Source organism: Antennarius striatus, chromosome 13 (assembly GCF_040054535.1).
Source record: "Antennarius striatus isolate MH-2024 chromosome 13, ASM4005453v1, whole genome shotgun sequence".
Lineage (NCBI taxonomy): Eukaryota > Metazoa > Chordata > Actinopteri > Lophiiformes > Antennariidae > Antennarius > Antennarius striatus.
Genome location: NC_090788.1, coordinates 3,502,768 through 3,526,246, shown reverse-complemented (window position 1 = coordinate 3,526,246; position 23,479 = coordinate 3,502,768). Strand labels below are relative to the sequence as shown.

Below are 23,479 nucleotides of genomic sequence, written 5' to 3'. Positions count from 1 at the left end.
TACGAACATAAGTGACTGCTGGTAATTAAACATGAATCCTGTTTCAATTAATGTTCTGTATTTTTTGTTTTAACTTTGTAACAAAGACTGACTTCAAATCATGTTATCATGACACAGATTTTCATTCAATCAACGACCCATTTTTATGATCAGCATCGATGAAATAATGATCTGCTGACTGGCAAGAAAATTGCTACAGTAGCAGAAAACAGTGAAGACCATAGCTTTGTTTCCAATCAAATCTGAAGGCCAGAACCAATGAGGAAAATTCAAGTGAAGATAGTCTTCAGTAGTTCAGGTTTGTTCCATCTACCAGTTCTCTGAAAGGATGAACAACTTCCTCATTTACAGAATGCTGGAATCCATGATGGAACCACAACATATGTGGACCAAGTATTGATATAGTATTGTCATCAATTTTTTTTCCCACTTTCTTTGATACTGTGAGAAACCGGAGAGCAGCTGCGTTTACACTGCACATTAATTAACATGGCAGAGTTCGACTGAGTATCTTTCTAGTTTACTGCTTTTTCTGCTTTGTTGCAGGATTACATAAGTCTGTGGCAGGGTTAGACATATAGTGTATCTGGGTCGCATGTGGCAGCAGTCGGAGCAGGAAGTTCAGACACTTCTCCCCAGCCGATTCCATCAACTCCTCTGGGACGATCTCATGGCATTCCCAAGGCCAACCAAGAGATATAATCTCGTCAGCAAGTTCTAGGTCTGCCTCTGGATCTCTTCCTAGATGGATATGCCTGGCACACCTCTCCAGGAAGGCATTCTGACCAGATAGATAGATATATACTTTATTAATCCTGGAGGAAATTGCACACAGATGTCTGCTGGATGCCACCTCAGCTGGACACTGGAGTAACAGCTCTACCTTGAGCATCTCCTGGATATCTGAGCTCCTTACCATATCTCTAAGGCTGAGTCACAATACCATACAGAGTTAATTAATCTCAGCGGCTTATACTTGCAATTTTATCTTTTCAGTCATTACCCAGATCTCATGACCATAGGTGAGGGTTTAAAAATATACTGAATGGTAAAAGGAGAGCTCCACTTTGAGGCTCATTTCTTTTTTCTTTTTCACAGACTGGTTGAGTGACTGCATCTCTGTGGACTCTGCACCGATCTGCCTTTCTATTTCACGTTCCATTGTTCCCGCACTCATGAATAAGACACTGAGATACATGAACTCCACCCTTTTTTCAGCTGAAAAAGGGTGGAGCCTCAGATTTAATCGATGATCTTGCATGAATATGGATGCAAGAGAACGCTGATTTTCATCCTGGCTGCTTCACACGCAGCTGCAAACTGTTCCAAGTGTGAACTTAAGGTCACTGCTCAACACTTCAGTATGACCATGTCATCTGCAAAAAGCAGAGATGGACTCCTAAGGCCATCTCTGCTTTTTACAGAGAACCCAACAAAGAGACCAATAACAAGGGGCAGCCCTGGTCCAGTAGCGAGTCCATTCGCTTCTGGTAAAGACCCGGACTTACTGATGGCAATGACAACCAAACTCTGACTCCAGGAATACAGTGAATGGACAGAGCAGTCCACCCCATAGTCCCAAGGCACTGCCCAAAGTTTGCTTGGGGGCACGGTCATATACAACCAGGGGAAAATCTGCATTGTTCCTCCTAGATCTGAGCTTCCACTAACAGCCGGACTTTCCTCCCCACCATGGAGTAGATTGTCCTGGGGAGGCTGAGCAGTCTCTGGTCCCCATTCTAAAAAAGGGGAACCACTAGAGTAAAGAGGTGGAGTCAGGAGTTTTGTTTACCTAACTTTTAGCTCAAAAAACATATACTTATGGTGTCAAATAAAGAGATCAACAATCATCTGATAATAAACAGTTTTATTAGCACTTTACAGTAAATTATTGATTATTTATGTATCATTATTCATCAGTTTTTTTTAAACATCTTGCTTTTTTGGTTCCTTAAGCCATGTGGTTGGTTGCAGTGCAGTCCATCCATTTGATTGGTTAATTGCTCAATTCAGCTGTCAGTGCCTTTGGCTGATCGGATTTGGGTCAGAAGGCATTGGGTCCATCTCTTTTAGAGGCACATCTTCTGCTGAGATCACACCCTCACAGTTTGAAGCCTCACTTTCACATAATGACACACGCTCCTGAAGGCTGGGCTTTCTTCCAAACCTTAACACAGACAAAAACATCTTCAAATATGCCAGATGTGTGCTGCCCAACCCGGTGATTTAAAATGGAGCTCCAGTAGCAGCTATTAGCAAATCAATCAAAAATGTCTTCAAGACAAAGCAACAAAAGGAGGTTTTGGATCTCTAGATCATCAAATAAAATAATTTTCCATCATTTCAGTTCACTGTTTACGATGTACACACTAGATGTCACCCTGACACTGCTGTAATGGATGCAAGGGAACGTTGGGTCACTATTTACAATCACACACTGGAGTGATGTTCTACTTTTGCCTTGATCAGTGTGAACAAAAGGATGTGATGAAGTGACATTGTTGTGACACTGTTGCACGACATTGTACAACAAAAGGTCACTCTATGTACTGCAGACGGCCTTGTCAAGCTGATTAAGTTAATGACGTTAACGAAATGGGTCTCATTAAACTAAATCTGTTAATGAAGCTGTCATTGTGACTGGTAAAATAGCTAACTGATAGCCATTACCATTCCTGTTCCACTTCTTCTATGGTGTCTGGAAGTGGCACCTTCAGCGTCTCTGGCAAGAAGCAGGCAAAGCAGCCGGCCAACACGGCTGACCCCCCATACACCAGACCGGGGAGTGCAGGGAGTACCTGGGAAATGTAGTCCATCAGTGCTGTTAGCATGCATTTGTTATCTGTGCTACTAAGTTTGTTACCAGCTGTTCTTCCCACCATTTGAAAAATATCTTTAATATCACACCGCCATGTTAAAGGCCATCCATCCATCTATCCTTTAATGCTCAATTGCAAATAAATATCCCAATGATACAGGCATGCTTTAGGCAATGGGAAGCGTAATGGAGTGTGTGGTTGGTACTGTTGTCTCGCAGCAAGAAAGTCTTGCTGTGACCTTGGGTCTTAAAAAAGACCTGATCTTCATCTGGGTCATGAACCTCACTGAATATATAAACCAAAGTCTGAAGCAACTTGTGACACAAAATTGAGTCACATATTAATTAATTAATGTACGTTTTCTTTCTTCTTCTCGTTCATTTCATATAGACCGATGCCATTATGACTAAATCATAAACAAGGTACTTGCCATTCAACTATTAATTTATGTTCCTATTTATTTTTAAAAACAAGGCTCAGGATGATGCCCTGTGATGCATTAGTGTCCCTAGCTAGCTACTAGCCTCTAATGTAACCTGTGACGCACAAGGCAGAAAAAGTGAATGAAGGTGAGACTATTATGGTCGTCAAATTGTCAAGAAAATGGAGGGATAGGTGAATTATTTAGGTTGAAGGATGTCACCTCGTCCAGGATGAGGATGATGGGGGCAACCATGCTACCGACTCTTGCCGAGGAGGAGACAAACCCTGTTCCTGTCTGCCTGAAAACACATTACACACACACACACCACAGTGAATAGGCTGTCTTAAATGGTTTATTGGATTTGAACCTACAGACTCACCTGATAACAGTAGGGAATAGCTCTCCACTGTACAGGAAGACAGTGGCAAAGGAGCCTGCAGTCAGTCCTTTACCCAGACATGCCAAGGTGGTTCTTATGGCCTGCATGTCTGTAGGGGGGGTCATGTAATAAATATACAGTCAGTCATCAGGGTACAAATATCTGACTTATGAACATTCATACAAACAAACAACTATATACGCGGTGCTATAGCTAACTACTGTAGTTATTCATTCTGCCACAACCTGTACTGAGCAGCACTGCTGCATACGTGCATCTTCAACAATCATCTCCTGTTGTCTGTGTAGGTTCTCAGTTATCCAGGTCATGGTTATTCACTGGACGTTAACGTCCACTGGATTGACGTAAACAGCTTTGGACATCTCCTGTTGCTTATTCTTGTACATGTCTCTCTGAGCATCTCAGTGTGCCAGGCATCATACCTTGAATATTGCATTAGGCAAGTGATAATAGTGGTAATGGCAATAATCTCTCCAGCTTTGCCTCTCACCGGCAATAACTCTCTCCTATTAGAGTGGCAATGGCATTTAAATGACCTCAAATGGCCATTGCAGATTTATCCATCCATCTATTTTCTTCCACTACTGCTTTTTGAAAGACACGTGGACTGCAGCGGACTACAGGCGCAAGGCTCAGATATATTTGGGGTATGTTGCCAGTGCACTGTGGAGCCACACGAAAGCCAAACAACCATACGTGCAATTGTGGCATGACCAGTCCAACGAAACTGTTTTGTGGTCGTGGGGGGAAGAGAGAACCCATGCAGACATGGAAAGAACATACAATATACATAGTGTGTCACACCTCTCGGGATGAAGATGTTGCTAAAGATGACGAGGGCTGCCAGGAAGAGACAAGAAGCCTGAGAGACCCTCCTCCCAAGGAAAGACAGAACGATCAGAACTACAAATTTGGCAGGAATATCGACGACTCCAAAGATGAGCTGCATCAGGTAGATATTTACCTGGAATAATATATAGCAGGAGAGGAATAATTATAACAATAATACTATGAATTATACTAATACGTATTCCTAGTATTATTATCTTAATTAGTGTTTAACAACAAAAACATTGCAACCATAAATTGTTACAAATAAAAAAACAACAACAGGAAAAGGCAAATTGACTGAAGGTCCAACATTCTTGATAAAATTTAAACATTATTTAAAAAATCTATATGCTTTGGCCATCAGGAGATGGGTACAGTGAGGCCATAAAGAATCAACTTAACAACAATATGCAGGAAGTTGACATTTGACTGATGCTCAATTGAAATAACCAGCCAAAATATCCCCAACACCATTTCATCACCACCACCCGCATTAACAGTTCCTGTCATTATTGCCATATTTTGATTTTACTAATTTAGTGAATGTTATGGAAGAGGCTGAAGCTCATCAGATTATGCAACATATTCCAATCCTTTACAGTCATATTTTGATGGGTATGTGAGAGAGAAATGTAACCCTAGTTCCTGTTATTAGCTGACAGAAATGGAACTTGATGTGGTTTGTTCTGCTGTAACCCAGAATGGGTCCATGTGCTATACAGAGATTCATGTGTTTATTCATCTTCATACCCCAATTGTAACAACTGGTAATGTGATTTTCTGCTGCTTTTCTATCAGCTACAACCAGTCCACTTTCCTCTAACCTCTGGCGTCAAAAAGGCCATATCTTCAAGCATAACATTGAGTTGGAAATGACCAGAAATGATCAGAATTTGTTTGCTCAGTTTAGCTTTGTTAATAATCAAGAAACACACCCCAAACTGCTGCAGGTCCAGTGCCAGTCCATAATATGAAAAACTGGTTCCAAACCTGCAAAGGAGGACAAACTGGTAACAAACAGGTGGACTGATGTATGGATGGATATCTATTGCACATATACTGTATATACAGTCACAAAAACAAACGGTTAAAAGTAAATTATTCAGGTATACTTAAGTTTCTTCTTACCAAACAGCAAGAAGACAAATGGAGATTTTTCTCATTCCCCTCGTCTTTAGCAGGTCGTACAATGTGAATGACAAACGACTCATCTCAATCTCCTTTTTCACGTGAGAGTCTAAAACCTGCAAGTCACAAGGAATTGATCTCAGGTTTTGATACTTGTTACACATTTGTGTGTGTGTGCGTGTGTGTGTGCACGTGTGTGTGTGTGTGTGTGGTAGTTAAAAAGACAAGTTACCTCTTTGGTTATTTTGTTGACCATCTCTGGTTTTCCATTGATTCGAGCAACTCGATGAACATTCTTTAATGCCTCATCAGTCCGACCATTTAGAACCATCCAACGAGCCGACTCTGAGCACCACCTGAAGAATCAGCGAGTAAACCATTTATATTGGAATCCCAAACACTAAAACCTCCTGACCATTTTGAGGCCATATGGATAATTCATGAATTCATCAATTACAATGATTAGAAATACTCATTTTGAAACTGTGCACTGACCATGTCAGGGCAACAAATAGGAAATTTGGGGCTGAGACGGCCAACTGCAGCTTCCTCCAGTCTCTCAGCCAATAGACAATCCCTGCCATGACCACCTGACCAAATGTAAAGGAAATGGAGCCGAGTGTGCCCACTATTGTCCTTACTCTAATTGGAGTCCACTCCACATCTAGAGACAACAGCCAGATAGATGGGTAGACAGAACATGACATCAGTTTGTTTTCCAAGAGAATTCATAAATCATTGAAGATGAGCCTGAAATTTTTGACTGGAGGACAGGTACTCATTGAGAATGTATTTATCATGATTCCAGACATCGCCATCCCACAGAGAAATCTAAAAATGCAGTAGAAGGTGTAGGAAGGAGAGAAGGCCGAGGCAGAACCAAACACGGCCAACTGCAGGTATGACACGAGATAGATGGACCGCCTCCCAAACCTGAGACAGATAGACAAGGAACAAAGAAAGATTTCTTTAATTTTAGAAACAATATGGACACAGTCACTAACATTGATTCAAACTTTCACAGGTTTAGAGAGCAAATGTGTTGTTAGAATTTGGACAGGTTACCTATCTGACAGACTGCCAAAGATGATTGCTCCTACTAAAACTCCACCCATATAGATGGTCTGAATCATCCTTTTGAGTGGACGCAGAGAACACACCAGCTCCCACTGAAGGACAATGTTTCAAAGAAACAGAAATGAGAGTGTGCCAATTATAAATTCAATCGATCAATGCTGCTTTGAAAAATTGTTCCTAGACTATTGCAGTTTCATTAAAGATAACTCAAACTTTCTTTTACGAAATATCACTTTATTAACATCATTGAGTCTATTGGGGACACTGTACCCCTGCAGAGAGCCATGTGGTGGAAGCTGAGAAAGGAAGAGTGTCATGTAACTTTTCAACAAGAGGTGAGACAGACTATTGGTAGACAGGAGAGGCTCCCAGAAGACTGGGTGGTGAAGTCTTGAAATATGGATTAGAGATGGTGCAGCTGAAAGGAAGACAGGAAGCCGAGCTGGAGGTGGCAAAAATGAAGATATTGAGGTTCTCTTGAGGCAAGGACCAGCTTGGATAGGTTGAGAAATTAGTTCAGAGAAATGCCCAAAGGGCAAGAGGAAGACCAAAGACATTGGATGGATGTAGTGAGGGAAGACATGAGGACAATTGGTGTTAGAGAGGAGGATGCAGAAGATGGAGAAGAGTGACACGCTGTGGACACACCCCTTACAGAACAAGCCAAAATGAAAAGAAGATTTTTTTTTTAACCAGGGAGCTTGTTTCTTCTCACATTACCTCAGAGACGGTGGTTGAGAGGAACTCAGAGCGGTCAAACGTCCATCCATCCAAACAATTTTCTGTCTGTAAATGGCTAACATTGACTGAGCTGTTCGAGTGTATTAGATACCATTGAGGCTCCACAAACCTGAACAACAGAACAATATCTGAGGCAGGAAATTATGCAAGAAAAAAATATTAACAACAAAATGCAACACAGAGAAGAATTCCCTTTACCTTCTGCAGCGGTCTAGTCTATTTCCTGAAGAGTCGAGAGGAATGAAAGCTTTCAGCAGTTGCTTCTCATCTATCTAAAAACAAGACAAGCAAAAGCACTTGTCATGGGACAGGATACTTTTAGTGAGACAAGTCAACTGGCATTACAAAGTATGTGTCTAGTGAAACAGGTTATTTCATAGCCTGCAGGAGTTATGAAATTACTCATAGTGTAACCCAGAACATTCATTCATTCATTCATTCGTTCATTTACTGATCAATCCATCCATGCATCCCTTCATTGATTCATTCATTTTCTTTGCCCCTGTTTCTGCCTTTGCCAATCACTGGGGTTGCTGGAGCCTATCCCAGCAGACTTATGGGTGAGAGGCGGGAGACACTCCGAGCACGACGCCAATGCACCGCGGAGCCATATGAAAGACAACCCGTGAATGTCTCGCAGTGAGGCATCAGTGCTGCCCACTCCACCACTGTGCCACAGTGGGTAGCATGAAACAGGTTACTGAGTGTAATGTGGTTAACAGATTAATAAGACGGGTTATTTGAAAGTATCAGGCAGGTTACTGAGCAATGAGATGATTTTCTACTATTGTCATACAGAATATTTGGTAGTAAGACAGGTTATCCGCCAGTGACACAGGTTACCTGGAGATATCTAACTCATCACCTGGTGCTGAGAAAGGTTACCTAGCAATGAGACATCTTACCTGCTAGCGACACACATTAGCTAGCAATGAGAAAGGCACTTCTGGTAATACAAACAACATGATAGTACCAGACAGCTAATCTGATTGTTTGACTATCGACACATGTTCTTGGAGTGTCAGAAAGGTCACCTGGACGTCACTGTAGTGACATAGGTTACTCAGCAATGTCAGGTAGGTCATTGTGTTAACTGTGAGGTGGATTTCATGATAGTGTATAGTTAGTATACAAAGTGATGGAACTGGTTACTTTTTAGAAATAGATTTGTTTCCTTGTAGTCAACCAGTTTGCTTGGTAGTCAGTCAGGTTTCCTCGGAGTGTCAGAAGGATTATGTGCTGGAATGTAGCTGCTTCTTTATAGTGTCAGAAAGAATTAGAGTATTACCTGCTGTGACAGGTTGTTAAGGCTTTGATTGGCAGGCAGGGTGCAGTGGTGGTTGGGAACTCCTGAGACAAAGTTGTTCAGAAGGTTTTGACTTGCCAATAGCAAACTAGGAAAAATTATAATTGATACATGGATCCACTGGTATCTCCCAAAACCACCAATCTGACAGAGGCAATCAGGTTGGAAAGAAAATTTATGTTATACATTGAAAATTACATCTAGTTTACTTGAACACGTGACTTCAGCTGAACTAACTTCTCAATGCTTCTTCTTTATTTTCTTCAATAATGTTAGTATAATATAAAAATCACTCACCTCCTCCAGAAGGTCAGAGAAACCCATTTCTTCAGTCTGCGTGATTTAGTTCTGTTTAGTTTTCAAGAAACGTTTTAAAATTACAATGATTTTATAACTTTTACATATTTCAGCTCTTTGGCCAACACAGCCGCTAATGTATTATAAAAATAAAGTTTAAAAATAAATACAGACTTCTGAATTTGTGCTTCTTTTCTATTTGAATGACCCTGAGAACACACATAATAATAGACAATAATGTTAATAATCCTAATTAATTTACTCAGTTAAAGCTAATTCATCAGTTAAACACATTCTGCAGTTTTCAAAAGTCAGCTTTTGAAAAACTGCAGCCTTTAACAAAGTTCTAGCTGTATCCTAACCATAACTTGGTACTTGACAAGTGGGGTCCAGTAGTTTGGCTTTTAAAAATATTTAAAGAATTTTTAAAAAATCTATTAATTTGAAGTCTGGTAAGAAGTTGTTAAAGAATTAGGGAAAGAAAATTAGGGGTATTACAATTAGAATGAGTGAAAATGTACTTACTGTTTGCAAGCTGGTTGATGACAGGTAGGATGTTTCAACAGGTTGAGATTTATGTGGATGGGTGTGGAGCAGAGAAAAGTCATAATTAAAGTTCTGAAGAATGTCAACACCAGCAACTTGAGTGTCTTCCTTGTGTGCTGTTAATGAGACTCTGGTTTTGAACCAACTGTTTTTTTTCTATGATCTCTACTTCCACACCTGTCTTCTATCTGTCATCAACATTTCTCTTCTTATTCCCATCCAACTTCTTCCCCATTGTGAGCTGATTGAGTAATGCAGCTCATATTTGTCTCTCAGCCTTGCATCTGCACCCTGTTCTAGAACTTCTGAACCTGGAGTTTAGTTCCACCCATGTTCCTTGGTTTACATCCTTCACTAGCTGCCAGCTTTGCCCACAATAAAATTATTTTCTTATACCTTTCTTTGGCCTCAGCTCCTATTTTGGGTCCTGTCCTCGTGTTTGTCGATTACGTCACACATTGACTGCTGATGTCTAAAAGAGCGTTTCAACTGACACCTTGCGTTTCTTTTTTTTTGTGTGTGTGTGAACAGAAGTTATTTTTGTTGTGAAGTGGTAATAAAAGTGTTGTAGTAATGTGCATGTAGTATCTATCTATCTATCTATCTATCTATCTATCTATCTATCTATCTATCTATCTATCTATCTATCTATCTATCTATCTATCTATCTATCTATCTATCTATCTATCTATCTATCTATCTAACAATATGTAAATAAAATCCAGACTTTTTTTTTTTTCTGGAAATATTCAAAACATTTCTTTAGTAGCTTTGAAAACCGGGGATAGAACCAACCGTGAGCCAAAAACTGAAATTTGAAATGAACCCTGGATTAGGTGAACCCCTAATAATGAAGTTTTCCAACCTTTTTGGTAAGAATGATTGCTAACAGTAATCCAGCATGACTAATGTTTTGCAACCTGTACATCATAATGTTACAGAGCTGGAGGGATCCACATGAAGTGAGCAGCACTGAAGCCAACAGTGAACCTGATGTAGGGGATTTTGAGGTAAAAATATTTTGTTGTTCATTTCACAGTGTAATCTATGACAAAGCAACATGAAAACACCCGATGCATAAGGTTTGTTTTCACAGACGGTGGTGCAAGTTACAGTTTAATGTACTACCCCATAATGTTAGTCTCCCTGGGTTCATTACAGTCAGTAATGTTAATCTCATTTAGAAAATAAATAAGAACACCAGGGTTGGAAATTAACTTTTGTCTACCAGCCACCCCTTTGTTTTACCAGACACTTTATCCTGGCAGTGTACTATAACTTCTACAACTAACTACTACTACAACTTGAATCTGGTGTACGAGGAGCAATCAGCATGCACACTGGAATTCTCAGGGGAACCGTCACTTCCAACAAGACGAGTTGTTTCTTCTTGTCCCGGAGCCTAGTCCAAAGAATTTTAGGTGCGAAGCAGTGCATATTGAGGGCAGTGGCTCAGCAGTAATGTCAAATGTCCAACGTTCCAAGACTGGCGGTTCGATCCGCGCTACCACCAAGCTGCTTGGAGTGTGAGCTGACAGTGAGAGGTGTCAGCTCACCTCCTGAGCACTGTCGAGGCGCCCTTGAGCGAGGCGCCCTTGAGCAAGGCGCTTTCCCCCCTTTACAAGTTTCTCATTTTTGGCGCACCATGAAGTAGGCTGCCCGCGACTCTGTGTGTGTTTGTGTGTGTTACAGGGGTCTGTACATACTAACACACAGTATATGCATGTGTTTGTGTGTGCTCTTAATGTCCCTTTGGGTATTGGCAAAGAATACAAAGTTTAAAAAATTCAAAACAAAATTCAAAAATATTATGGACAGCTCACCACTTCGATGCAGGGTCATTTGGAGAGACAAATAACTATTCAGACTCATATTTACACCTTGCATTCATTCTCACATTAGAAGCTGTAACATCAGATTTAACAAATCACTGTTTTACTCAATTCACATTTAACCCGCACTTTCATAATTAAATATCTAACAAATCACTCAAATGAAAATATCTAGAAAGATTCTTAATATAACTGCAATATACTCTTTTAGCCAAGGAACACGGGGATGCATCAGTCTTTCTCATTGGTTCATTATTTTGGTTTTGAAAGACTTGAGACATCCGGTTGGATGTGGCACAGTCCAGCCATCTGATTGATCAATCGATCCATCAAACTGTCAGTGTCTTTGACTGGTCTGATTGGTCAGAGGGCATTCAGTCCGTCCTCTTCCACATCCTTCGGCTCTTTTAGAGGCATACCTTCTGCTGAGATCACACCCCCACACTCAGAAGCCCCTCCTTCACATAATGACACGCTCTCCTGCGGGGCAGGCTTTCTTCCAGACCTTGAAGCATAAAGATTTCAGTTAATGATCAATCATTGAATAACCAAAGTGGTAATAAATATGACTCTCCACTCCACCCAAGAGTCCCTCATGTAGCCTGCAGCAAACACCCCATCAGGACGGATGAGACATTCACTGCATGCCTTACTGTCAAACAAGTTAACACTACACATATTCCTACAACTGTAAATGTCACTCAAGACGCTGGCGCACCTGATGAAGCAAATTCTGTTCATGAAACTACAGCTGCTAATGAAGCTAAGATTGAAAACACAGTACTGCTGTAATATAGCAATGGTCCTAAAGCTGAAAGCTGGTTATTGGCTCACCATTTCTGCTCCACATCATCTATGGTGTCTGGCAGTGGCATGTTCAGCGTCTCCGGCAGGATGCAGGCAACGCATCCGGCCACCATCGCTGACCCTCCATACACTAAACCAGGCAGAGCAGGGAGAACCTGAAAGAAGATGTCATCAGTAATGTTTGTTGGATTTGTTATCTGGTTTCTGGTCCGCTTGCCAGATATTAACAGAAGCCGAAAGACAGATAAAAAGTTTTGGTAGCCTTGTTGACATTCTTTAAAACCTTTCTGTTAACCTTATGACTTTGCAGGCAAAGGATTTATCAAAATCATCTATTGTTCTTTTTAAAAGTTAATTGTTAAACTCCTTATCTGCTGATATTAAGTTGGAATTAGGGCTTCATTGTTGAAATCTATTACAAACAAACATGATCTTTGGTAATGTCACCTCGTTCAGGATTAGGACAGCGGGGGCTGCCATGCCGGCGACTCTCGCCATGGTGGCGACAAACCCCATTCCTGTCTGCCTGAAATCACATCACATGGGGATTATTATAGTATATAAAATAAAAAAAAATACAAAAATGTGTTATCTGGAATCTTAGAGAAGATATGAGAAAAAAGTTTACATTACATTATATTTAATTATATAGTTTAACCCTCCTTCTATGTTGATCTGTCACAAGAAGTTGACCTTGCCAGTGTTCTTCACAAGAATATACTGTAACGACCATATTAACCTCTCTCGGCAGACGGTGTTTATACAGAAATTAACCAGTTTGTTGCATACAGTTACACATTCCATTATTGTCAGATATCAACATGTTGTTTAAAGTCTCAAACTTAATTTTATCCATGTTGGCATGACCAGCCCTTATACAGGGTCCTGAAGCCTAATTAAGACATCTTCCACATTGTGACCGGCACAGAAAATGTAATGTTTCATGTAATTAGGTTTATATTAAAAGTTGTATAAAATATGAATGTTAAACTGGTCAGAATTTAAGCTCATAGGGCTTATTGGTTGTTTATATTAATGGGCTAAATTAATGAATTTGAACCAGCAGTCTCACCTGATGACAGTGGGGTAGAGCTCTGCAGTGTACAGGTAGGCAGCAGAAAAGGAGGCTGCAGTACAACCTTTACCCAGACATGCCAAAGCGCTTCTTAGGGTCTTCATATCTGTGCAGCAGTAATATAGTAAACGTGATGTGGTCTTTCTGTTCTGCCCTTCAGTTTTGTTTGATGGTTCAGGTTAAATGCAGTGAGGATTTGCTTTGACTGTGTTTAGTCTGAAAGACCAGCTGATATGTGGTGATGAATTGTGTGTTATTGTCTTGGTGGTTTTTGGTTTTTTTTACCCCTGGGGATGAAGATGTTTGCGAAGATGATAATGGCTGACAGCAGCAGACAAGAAGACTGAGCTGTTCTTCTTCCCAGAAAAGTAAAAACAATCTGAGCCAAACTTTTAAAAAAAATATCCACTCCTCCAAATATGAGCTGTATCAGGTAGATGCTCACCTGGAATAATAAAATGTAGAATAAAATCAAAAATAATAACATAATAGAATAAAATATACTTTTATTTTATCCAGTATGTTTCTTTCATACTAGATAAAACATTCTGGTTAAAGTGCTTCACAACAATGATATAAATTGCACCAAGTGCTTCACACAAAAGGAATTCAAAGAAACAAGCCAAAGATTCTCTTACTGTACAAACCTAAATACGAGATACCACAATTGCCTATGCAGAAAGATCCCAATTTTTTATCCAGTATCCAGCAGCACATTATGTATAGTACAATGAAGTAAACTGAAGTAAAATCAGATGAGATGGAGAGGAAAATAAGATTGAGCAAACTACTAAGACGTGCAATTAATAGTGAGTTTGACTTACTCACTTAGATCACACCCTGGCTTGATGTAGTTGTGCTCAACTTGTTATGATTCTCAAGCTATGCTCCTTAATATAGCGTTAAATCATATTCCAGGTTGGAATTTGAGGGATTTAGTTGGGAGTCTTGGTTCTGAATTGAAATATGGGGAATTACTTAATATGAGGGGCGGCAGTGGCTCAGTGGTAAAGCGGGCGGTAGAGTGGGTCGTCCTATGATTTAAGATCGGCGGTTCGATTCCCGCTCCCACCCCCCCAAAAATACCCGGAGGTGAGCTGACAGTGGGAGGTGTCAGCTCATCTCCGGAGCACTGCTGAGGCACCCTTGAGCAAGGTGCCGTCCCCTTTACAAATTGCTCATTTGAGGCGCACCAAGAAGGAGCTGCCTGCCACTCTACCTCCCCTGCATGCCTACAGGCCCCTTTGTGTATGTGTGTGATACAGGGGCCTGTACTCACAAATATATATGTATGCATGCATTTGTAATCAGTAGCTAGAGTGTGTGTTCTTAATTTCCCTTCGGGGATCAAACCAGTATATTAAATTAAAATTTAAAAAATGAGTTGCTGCCCCAAGTGGTGGACTTCATTTGTCTCTGAGCCTGGGTCTTTAAGTAAGGGAAGAATGGAGATGGTAAATTTGTCTGTTGCAGTGAAATGGGAGATAATGTATAAGGCAAAGACCTTTAGTTAATGGTCGATCTACCTTCTTACCCTCACTTGTGGTCATCGAAAGAATAAAACCACAAATGGGTTCACCCTTGCACTCAGAGTGATACATTTACTCCTCCACATCAAGGGGAATCAGCTGAGGCAGTTTAGGCATTATGGTTAAGAAACTCCAGGAAGTTATTCCATGTATGTCCCACTGGGAGGACACCCACGGTGTAAGCCTAGGAAGCACTGAAGGAATTTTATCTCAAGGGTTGATACACTCACTCCAAACTGCTGCAGATCCATCGCCAGTCCATAATATGCAAAGCTGGTGGAAAACCTACAGAAGTAGACACACTGAATAAGGACAGGTTTACTAGTGCACAGATGGACAGATATCACACCTCTGTGTGAAGTTACACATGTGTCTTATGTAGTAACACAAGAAGAGTTAAGTTGAAACAGATGGATTCTCAGACCAGATGACAAGCAAACAAATGGAGATGCGTCTCATTCCTCTGGTCCTTATCAGGTCGTACACTGTGAACGACAAACGACTCGTCTCGATCTCCTTTTTCATGTGAGAGTCTAAAACCTGCAGATTGCATGGAATTGGTCTCAGCTTCTGATATTTGTCACACATTTTTGTACATATAACAGATTGTTAGATAACACAAGTTACCTCACGTGTTAATTTATCAATCATTTCTGGTTTTCCATTGATTCGTGCAACTCTATGAAGATGTTTTAGTGCCACATCAGATCGGCCATTCAGAATCAACCAACGAGCCGACTCTGCACACCACCTGACCAATCAGCAAGCAAGCACTTTACAACTTTATTACAAGCCCAAACATTAGATCATAACTTCATGATCATCTAGAGCAGTGGTCCCCAACCCCCAGGCCGCGGACCGGTACCGGTCTACGACTCAGTTGATACCGGACCGCACAGAAAGAAGACATAATTTACAGTATTTCATCTTTATTTATTATATGATTCTGAACGATGTCTTGTTTTGGAAAATTATCGTACTCTCTCCACCACATCTGTCTATGACTCACTCACCTATGTCAACATGCTTGCCTCGGTTACATGACTGCTCGGTCACATGACTGCCTTCTAATAATGTTTTTATTTTGCTGTATTTATCTGCCACACCTTAAAGGCCGGTCCATGAAAGTTTTGTCTAACGGTAAACCGGTCTGTGGTGCAAAAAAGTTTGAGGACCACTGATTTAGAGAACATAAACACCACAACCAGTTGGCCAACTATAAATTGAGATTAGTACATAAAACATTTATTTTTAAATTCAGCACTAACCAGGTGTTGACAAAGAACAGGAACTGCGGGATGGCGAGAGCTATGTGCAACTTCCTCCAGTCTCTTAGAATATAGGCTAACCCTGCCAGGATTACCTGACCAAATGATATGCTAGTGGAAAGAACTGAGCTCACTATTGCCCTATTTTTGCTTGGGACCCACTCTGCATCTGGAGACAGTCAGGTAGACAGAAAAATAGGTAGACAGATAGGTTAATGGATATCTGAGAAATGGCTAGCAGAAAATCAATGAGCCACCTGACTGTACCAACAGTTTAAGGGATGGAGGGACTCACTCAGAGAAAACCCATTAATTAGAAGTCCAGACACTGCCATTCCACAGAGGAATCTAAAAATGCAATAGACAATGTAGGAAGGAGAGAGGGCTGAAGCACAACCAAACACGGCCAGCTGAAGATGCGACCAGAGAATAATGGTCCGTCTTCCAAATCTGACACAGAGAGAAAGGAATTTGATTTTAGAATACAGCTACAAGAGACAATGAAGATAGAAGATCAGACTGAAACATTTGCACGTCATATAAACACTGCCAATTTCAGAAGTTCATGGCTCTAGTGGTTAAATGTATGTTGGCAGTTTAGTCACCTATCTGACAGACTGCCAAAGACGATGGCTCCGGTTAAAACTCCACCCATGTAGATGGTCTGAATCATCCGTTTGAGAGGATGCAGTGAACACACCAGCTCCCACTGTAGGACAGTAATTCCATAATGTTGATGTTGGCGTATATTGGAAGATAGAAGATGTGATTAGTAAATTGGCCTGTTCATGAACTTGTAACTCAGAGTTTTGTCAATGCTAGGTATTTAACAGTATTCAACAATTATGGGTATATAATTATTTGTGTGTGTATTTGTAAATTGCTACGCTTTCTTGCTCTATGTAGCAATTTTTCTTGACACACACTGAACTGAGTAAAGAACTACAGTAGGTGTGCCTTGTCAAGGTTGATTGGTGGATTTCCCTGTCTTCTTCTTAATGGGTTTGGGACCATTAGTTGTGTTGTATAGAAGTCAAGTTATTTGCAGAGTTCATCGCCCTATTTCACAACTGTTAGAATCCATATTATGGCAAGAATGAATCACCTAAGCACAGAGAAATGACAGTCCCTAGAAACGGAAGACCTGACTTAAACCCAATCAAAATGGTTCGGGATGAGTTGGACGGCTGAGTTAAGACAACACCTCTGAGCACCTCTGGTAAGTCCATCCTGATTGTTAGAAAAACCGTTTCAGGTGACTACCTCATGATACTCATTGACAGATACTCATTGAGAGAATGCCGAGTGTGCAAAACAGTCATCTAAGCAAAGGGTGGCGATTTTTAAGAATGTAAAATATAGAATATGACTTTGAGTTATTCCACATTTTTATTTACTACATAATTCCATATCTGTTCATTCAAAGTTTTGTTGCTTTCAGTGAGAATGTAGAGAATCTCTAGAGAGACAGAGAGCAATTAATCAGGTTAGTGACCAAATATCCTCTCACAACACAGTACCTCAGAGACAGTGGTGGAGTAGAAGTCCAAGCGATTGAATGTCCATCCATCCAAACATTCTTCTGTCTGTTGCTGGCTAATATTGTCTGAAGAGTTTGTGGCAATCAAATGCCATTGAGGTTCCACATACCTGCATAAAAGCAACAAATGAAGCGGGGGTATTTCACCAGTCATGGTGTCAATTGAAAATTGTCATGCATCACAAAGATAGTTTTGGAGGCGCTATCACGATAGAAATCAATGTAGAAAGTATCAGAGTTTTCCATTTACCAAACATTTTGTTAATCCAATTACGTAAAGAATTGTTAACACTGGAATTTTCAGCCAGGTATTCAGAAAGAGCCTTAAGGCCATTGAGGACTCTGATTACAGAGCCATCTAGACCTGTATCGTTAGGAAAAACGCATTCCTGACCACACTGCACATACATCACCTTCTTTAGCTAATAGATGTCCCAACTCCAATCTGTCCTGATAAGCCCTTTGTGAAGTGCTTGGTAACGGTTCATATAGACCTGCTATGGCTTTTTTATTCATGTTACTGTATTTTATCTTTGCTCTGGTGGTTGGGCGTCTGGACTTAGCCCGAAAGGACAAAATGAGCCCATCTTCTGGTGGACTCACCACCTGCCAGCACAACTGGAAAGCCAGAGCTGTGAAACTCGGCTCCTTGAGAAGGGCTGGGCTCTCGCGTTCTCTGGTGTTGCCCGCGGTGAGAGGCGGCAGGCTGGTATAATGTTGCTTATAGCCCCACAGCTCAGCCACCATGTGTGGGAATTTACTCTGATGAATGAGAGGGTCGCATCCATGTGCCTTATTTTGGCCTACGAGCTGAATGGCGGTGCAGAGACCCGGACTTCTTGGGCTACTAAACAAGAAGGCTAAAGTGGAAAGTGACGGTAAGATGTGGTGGGGGTGACCCGGAAGAATGGCCTCCCAATGTTCTCCATCTCCGTTGTTGAAACAGCTACCCTGAGCTCTGGTCACAAGTTCTCCAGTGCTTGTCACAGTGGCAACCCCCAAACCCAGGGATGCTGTCATGTTGAAGGAGTCATCAAGCTCTGTTGACTTATGACACTCTGGAGGCAGTCAACAGGTACTGGCAGGCCAGGCATACTGCAGCCCAAGGAAAATACTTGGGTCTGGCAGGAGTTACTGGAGGCTAGGGAGGAAGACTATCAGTCAGTCTTGAAGAAATTCTGGCAAATCGTCCGGTGCCTCAGGTGGGGAAAATGGTGGTACGTTTAATTTTATCACACAATTCGCAATGTTTTTATCATATGCTAATCATACTGTCATGTCTCCGGACAATTAAGCTTTCCTTTTCTTTGTTTTCTTTTCCTAACATGTCATATCATTCCAGATCCTGCCTCATCTAGAATCAGTTCATTCCCTGCACCTGCCTTCCTCCACACACCTGCAGCCTCTCCCCAATCTGTCGTCACCCTTCAAATGCCAGCTCAAAATTCTGCTCTCTACCAGATTGTTTAGTGTTCTGATTCCTGTTTTTGTCCCAGCCTGTTTCCCGGACCCTGCCTTCCGTCGACCCCTCTTTGGATTTGTCTGCCTGGTTTTGTATTGCCTTCCTGTGTATGACCTTGTCTGGTTTTTGGACTCTGCCTCTTCGTCTGTCGTTTGGTTTGTTGGACTGATTACTCGGTACCTGACCCCTACCTGTATTATTAAACCTGTTCTAAGACTTAACTTGCCCGCTGCTCTGTCGTGCTTTTGGGTTCCCCTTGCTAGTTGTGTTCTAGCCTTGACACATACTAAGGACAGTAATGAAGAACAGACCAAATAAAAGGAATCTTTACCTTCTGCACTGGTCTAGTCTAGTTCCTGAGAAGTCTAGAGGGATGAAAGCTTTCAGGAGCTGCTTGTCATCCACCTAAAATCAACCAAACACAGACATTGAAACAGATGACAATCATGACAGGAAAGTTTTAATTCATTTAGTCTGGACAGGATGTGCGGTAGTAAAACAGCTGCATTTAAGTTATTTCTATTTGGAAAGGCTTTCTAGTAGTGGTAGACAGGTTTTTGGTAGTGAGACAGATTGTCTGGTGGTATCACATATCCTACTACTAGGGCAGGTTACCTGTTTTGAGAGTGTTTTTGGGTTACCTGGACATGTGACACATTATACAGGCTGTGATTGGCTGGCAAGCTGCAGTGGTGGGTGGGAACTCCAGAGGCAAAGTTATTCACTACATTTTCACATAACAGTAGCAAACCAGAAGCACTGATTATCGTCACATGGATCCACTGGTATCTCCCAAAACCACCAATCTCATCGGGCAATCATGCAAAAAAGTAAATATGTGTTACACACCTGCATTACATCTAGTTTACCTGAACAGGTGACTTCAGCTGACCTAAATTCTATATTATACTGTAACAGTAACAAACAGTAAAACAGTATAACAGTAAAATCACTCACCTCCTCCAGCAGGTCGGAGAAAACCATCTCTTCTGTGTGCTTGATTGAATTCTGGGATTTGTTTCAATCAAACAAATTTGCCCTATTTATTTACTTTCAAACTGAATTTACATGTTTTAACTCCTATATTAACACTGGTGTTAACTTAGCATTAATAATAATATTAATTATCAATTATTAGCATCATTGCATCATTATTGTTTTTATTTAAAACTTGTGTTTCGGTATTTAAAGTCCTGTTCCAGTGTAATGGACCTGAGAAGACAAATATTTAAAAAAAAAAAGTTTTTAATCTGATCATCTGATCATATTAATCTGATCATTTGAACAAATTTGTTGGTAGGTGGGTAGATAGACCAGTGGATTTGGTAGTCAGACACAGTAGTAGTAGCATCAACCTATTGATAGGGAATAAATATAGCATAAATATGTAAGTACAGTAATAGAACAAAAAAGCAATATTAGGATGTCAACGTAATAACATCGCTATGTCACTTAAACATGGCATTAAGTAATCTGTAGATAAAGGGCACAGTCATGGCACACAATTATGTACTTTTATACAGTCTGAGGTTTTCAGAAGATGTACTGCTGATGTGATTAAGCGCTATACAAATAAAGGTTGATTGAATGATTGATTGCTTGATGATCAGATTGTGAAAGGTCACAATGTCCATCCAACTTAATGACCTCCAGACAAAAACATTATACACACCTTTTCAAAATTATTCCAAATACCGTTTCACTACACATTTTACGTCTTAAAAGCATTGCAATGTGGTTGCTATACCCTTATCAAAGCAAATAATTTTAAATAAATAATTTTCCAATGAAATCCAAAAAGATGATTGGAGGATTACTATCAACTGAATGAAAATAGAATGAAGAGGATTTTCTCTGAAAATCACTGGAAATGTACTTACAGTTTGCAGCCTGATAGATGACTGGTGGACTGATAAGATGGGAACATTTGAGTAGAATCTTGTAGATGGGTGGGGTATGTGGGAGGGGAAAAGATTTGTCCACCCCCCCCATCTGTTTAATGTTCAATCTGACTAGATTTTCTTATCCAGCACATTTTTTCATTCATCCATTCATCTGATGATCATTATCATTTTGTCCTCAGCTGCTGTCTTGAGGTGACGGTTTAGAAGTTCTGCTGGAGCCTTTACCAGCTGTCTACAGGCCAGAGGTGGGTTAGATATATAGATAGATAAGTGCTTTATTAATCCCGAAGAAAATGACGTAACTACGTAATTACATGGGGCTTTCTTGTTGTGGTCATCTTTTTGCCTGGATCTGTTGCGAGGTCTTGAGGAGGATCCTAACTTTCTCCAAGGGTTTCAGCCTTCCACATTTTTGCTTGGAGCGCTTCACTAGTGCAATTTCACACAACCACACAAACCTCTGAAGCAGACATCCATTTGAGCCAATACGAGTGCTCAGTTCAGTATGTGGTATGTGTGTTTCTGTCATTCAGCATCTTGTTTGTCTGCTGAGTCAAATCAAGTCAAACCTAAAAATCGGAGTGGATCAAGACGATACTATTGCACTTCTTAAATATGATGATGAGTCATGATGAACAGAGAAAGATGTCCTATGATGGTGAACATTAACAGGACATAGTCAATCTACAATAGCTGTAATTACCCAATTCTGTGACCTGCTTTGGGTCCGGAAACTCCTGCAACAGTAGATTAACCATTCAAAATGGTTGAAGTTAAACACAATATCTTTGCTGTATTAATCCCAAATGACCTCTTTCTTGTTAGCGATGAGAAAACAATAATTGCATACTGGCCAAACCTGTGTCACAACTCAGATCACTATAGGGGTTAAACTCTACACCTGCTGCGCCTCAGAAACAGGTTCTGTCCCGCTACCAGCAAACAAGATGAGGTAAATTACTGCTGGAAGTTGAACACATACAACACACTTCACTTATTGTATGGCTGAAAAGTGTGACAGTGGTCAGTGGTTACAGTCAAGGTTGTAGTTTTGTTTCGAAGCTTTGTGTTTGTTGATCATTGCGCTGATTATGAGCCCTCATGTATTCCGCATGTACTGCATGTTGGAATGCTTGGTGATGGATATGGAGTTAAATTCACCTATAATCTGTCTTATAAAATACAAAAGAATTCACACACTAGTGTGTTTACAAAATACAAAAAGTGTCTACCAAATAAGTGAACATGTTTTACCACATTTCTACTTCAGTATGTTTCAGTCAGAATTTCAGCATGTCATACCGGTACAAAAGAAATCATGTGACTTTGGGCACAAATCCACCGGAACTCACCCATGTGCAGGTGCATCTAAATACATTTGGCATATGGAGTCCAAGAATATTTGTCATTTGTATCAGAATGTTCATATGTTGTTACGTTGTATTAATTAATCAACACTTTTGTATGTATACCGTATGAGTCGTGCATCATTTGTCTAAGATGTTTGTAACAATTTGGTCTGTTCTAAACCACGGACTACAAGAGAGCAGTGTTCACATTTATCATTTTTGTCTAATTTCTTGTCCTGGACCCTAGTCCACATTTTTGCCTCACGCACAATATCCACTCAAAAAAGACTTTGACACGTCATGTGATATTGATTCAAGATTTATTGTGAGAATGTACAGGAAGTCACATGAATCTCATCACTGTTTTTACTTTAGTCACATGTAACCCATTAATTTATTAACGTCTGGATACGTGTTTTAAGTTAAGTCAGGAAAAGCTGGAAGACATTTCAGCTCTCATTCAGACTGTTGCTCAGTCCTGAATGGCTTAAGGGACTTAAGATATAATGAGAGTCACTGAAACGCAGTGCTATAATTTTTATCACTCTCATTTTCGTTGGATGATTGTTTTGGTTATCAAAGACCCGAGCTGTCTGGTTGGTCAAACTACAGTAGTACCTTGAGATATGAGCTGCTAAACATATGAGTTATTTGAGTTATATGCTGTTGCTCAGTCCTTATTTTAGTTAGACATACAAGTGAAAATCTGAGATACGGTACAAGTCGTGTTTCGGGACACCAGCGCTTTTTGGCGGATGGATACAACATCAGCTGTGCAGATCTCCTTCTCGTTGGTGGGGTAAAGATGTAGCTCGTGTGCTCTTGTGACTTTTGCGTTTCGTTTCATACGTCATTGTTTACATAACTTATGTGTAATTAATTATGTAAAAGCAAACTATGCATGTCTATTGGCTGTCAAGTAATCAATCAATCAATCAATCAATCAATCAATCAATCAATCAATCAATCAATCAATCAAGTTTTATCTATAAAGTGCTTAATCATAGCAACAGACATTTCAAAGTGCTTTAATAGACAGAGAAACCCAACAGAACCCTCCAGAGCAAGCAGCGGTGGGGAAAAACTCCCTCACTTACAGAACAAATTAAACTTGTATCTCAAGATACTTCTGTACAGTCCAGCC

The 23,479-nt window shown here is 40.5% G+C and overlaps 2 protein-coding genes across 2 annotated transcripts; both read right to left on the bottom strand.

Annotated features, from left to right (window-relative positions):
* Nucleotides 1-1,999: 1,999 nt before the first annotated feature.
* On the bottom strand, nucleotides 2,000-9,050 carry LOC137606287 (solute carrier family 22 member 6-like). The gene is made up of 15 exons (XM_068331482.1): nucleotides 9,024-9,050; nucleotides 8,709-8,870; nucleotides 7,619-7,692; nucleotides 7,400-7,529; nucleotides 6,668-6,771; nucleotides 6,381-6,535; nucleotides 6,098-6,266; nucleotides 5,835-5,958; nucleotides 5,603-5,718; nucleotides 5,410-5,464; nucleotides 4,448-4,607; nucleotides 3,623-3,731; nucleotides 3,463-3,541; nucleotides 2,671-2,798; nucleotides 2,000-2,167 (listed from the first exon to the last, which is right to left on the bottom strand). Exons 1-15 carry the CDS (start codon nucleotides 9,048-9,050, stop codon nucleotides 2,017-2,019), a joined length of 1,743 nt encoding a protein of 580 aa, XP_068187583.1. The 3' UTR covers nucleotides 2,000-2,016.
* Nucleotides 9,051-11,455: 2,405 nt separating this feature from the next.
* On the bottom strand, nucleotides 11,456-20,066 carry LOC137606502 (solute carrier family 22 member 6-like). The gene is made up of 15 exons (XM_068331768.1): nucleotides 20,040-20,066; nucleotides 19,724-19,888; nucleotides 19,414-19,487; nucleotides 17,601-17,730; nucleotides 16,686-16,789; nucleotides 16,376-16,530; nucleotides 16,081-16,249; nucleotides 15,440-15,563; nucleotides 15,237-15,352; nucleotides 15,043-15,097; nucleotides 13,569-13,728; nucleotides 13,281-13,389; nucleotides 12,656-12,734; nucleotides 12,236-12,363; nucleotides 11,456-11,906 (listed from the first exon to the last, which is right to left on the bottom strand). Exons 1-15 carry the CDS (start codon nucleotides 20,064-20,066, stop codon nucleotides 11,765-11,767), a joined length of 1,737 nt encoding a protein of 578 aa, XP_068187869.1. The 3' UTR covers nucleotides 11,456-11,764.
* Between the last annotated feature and the right edge of the window lie 3,413 nt (nucleotides 20,067-23,479).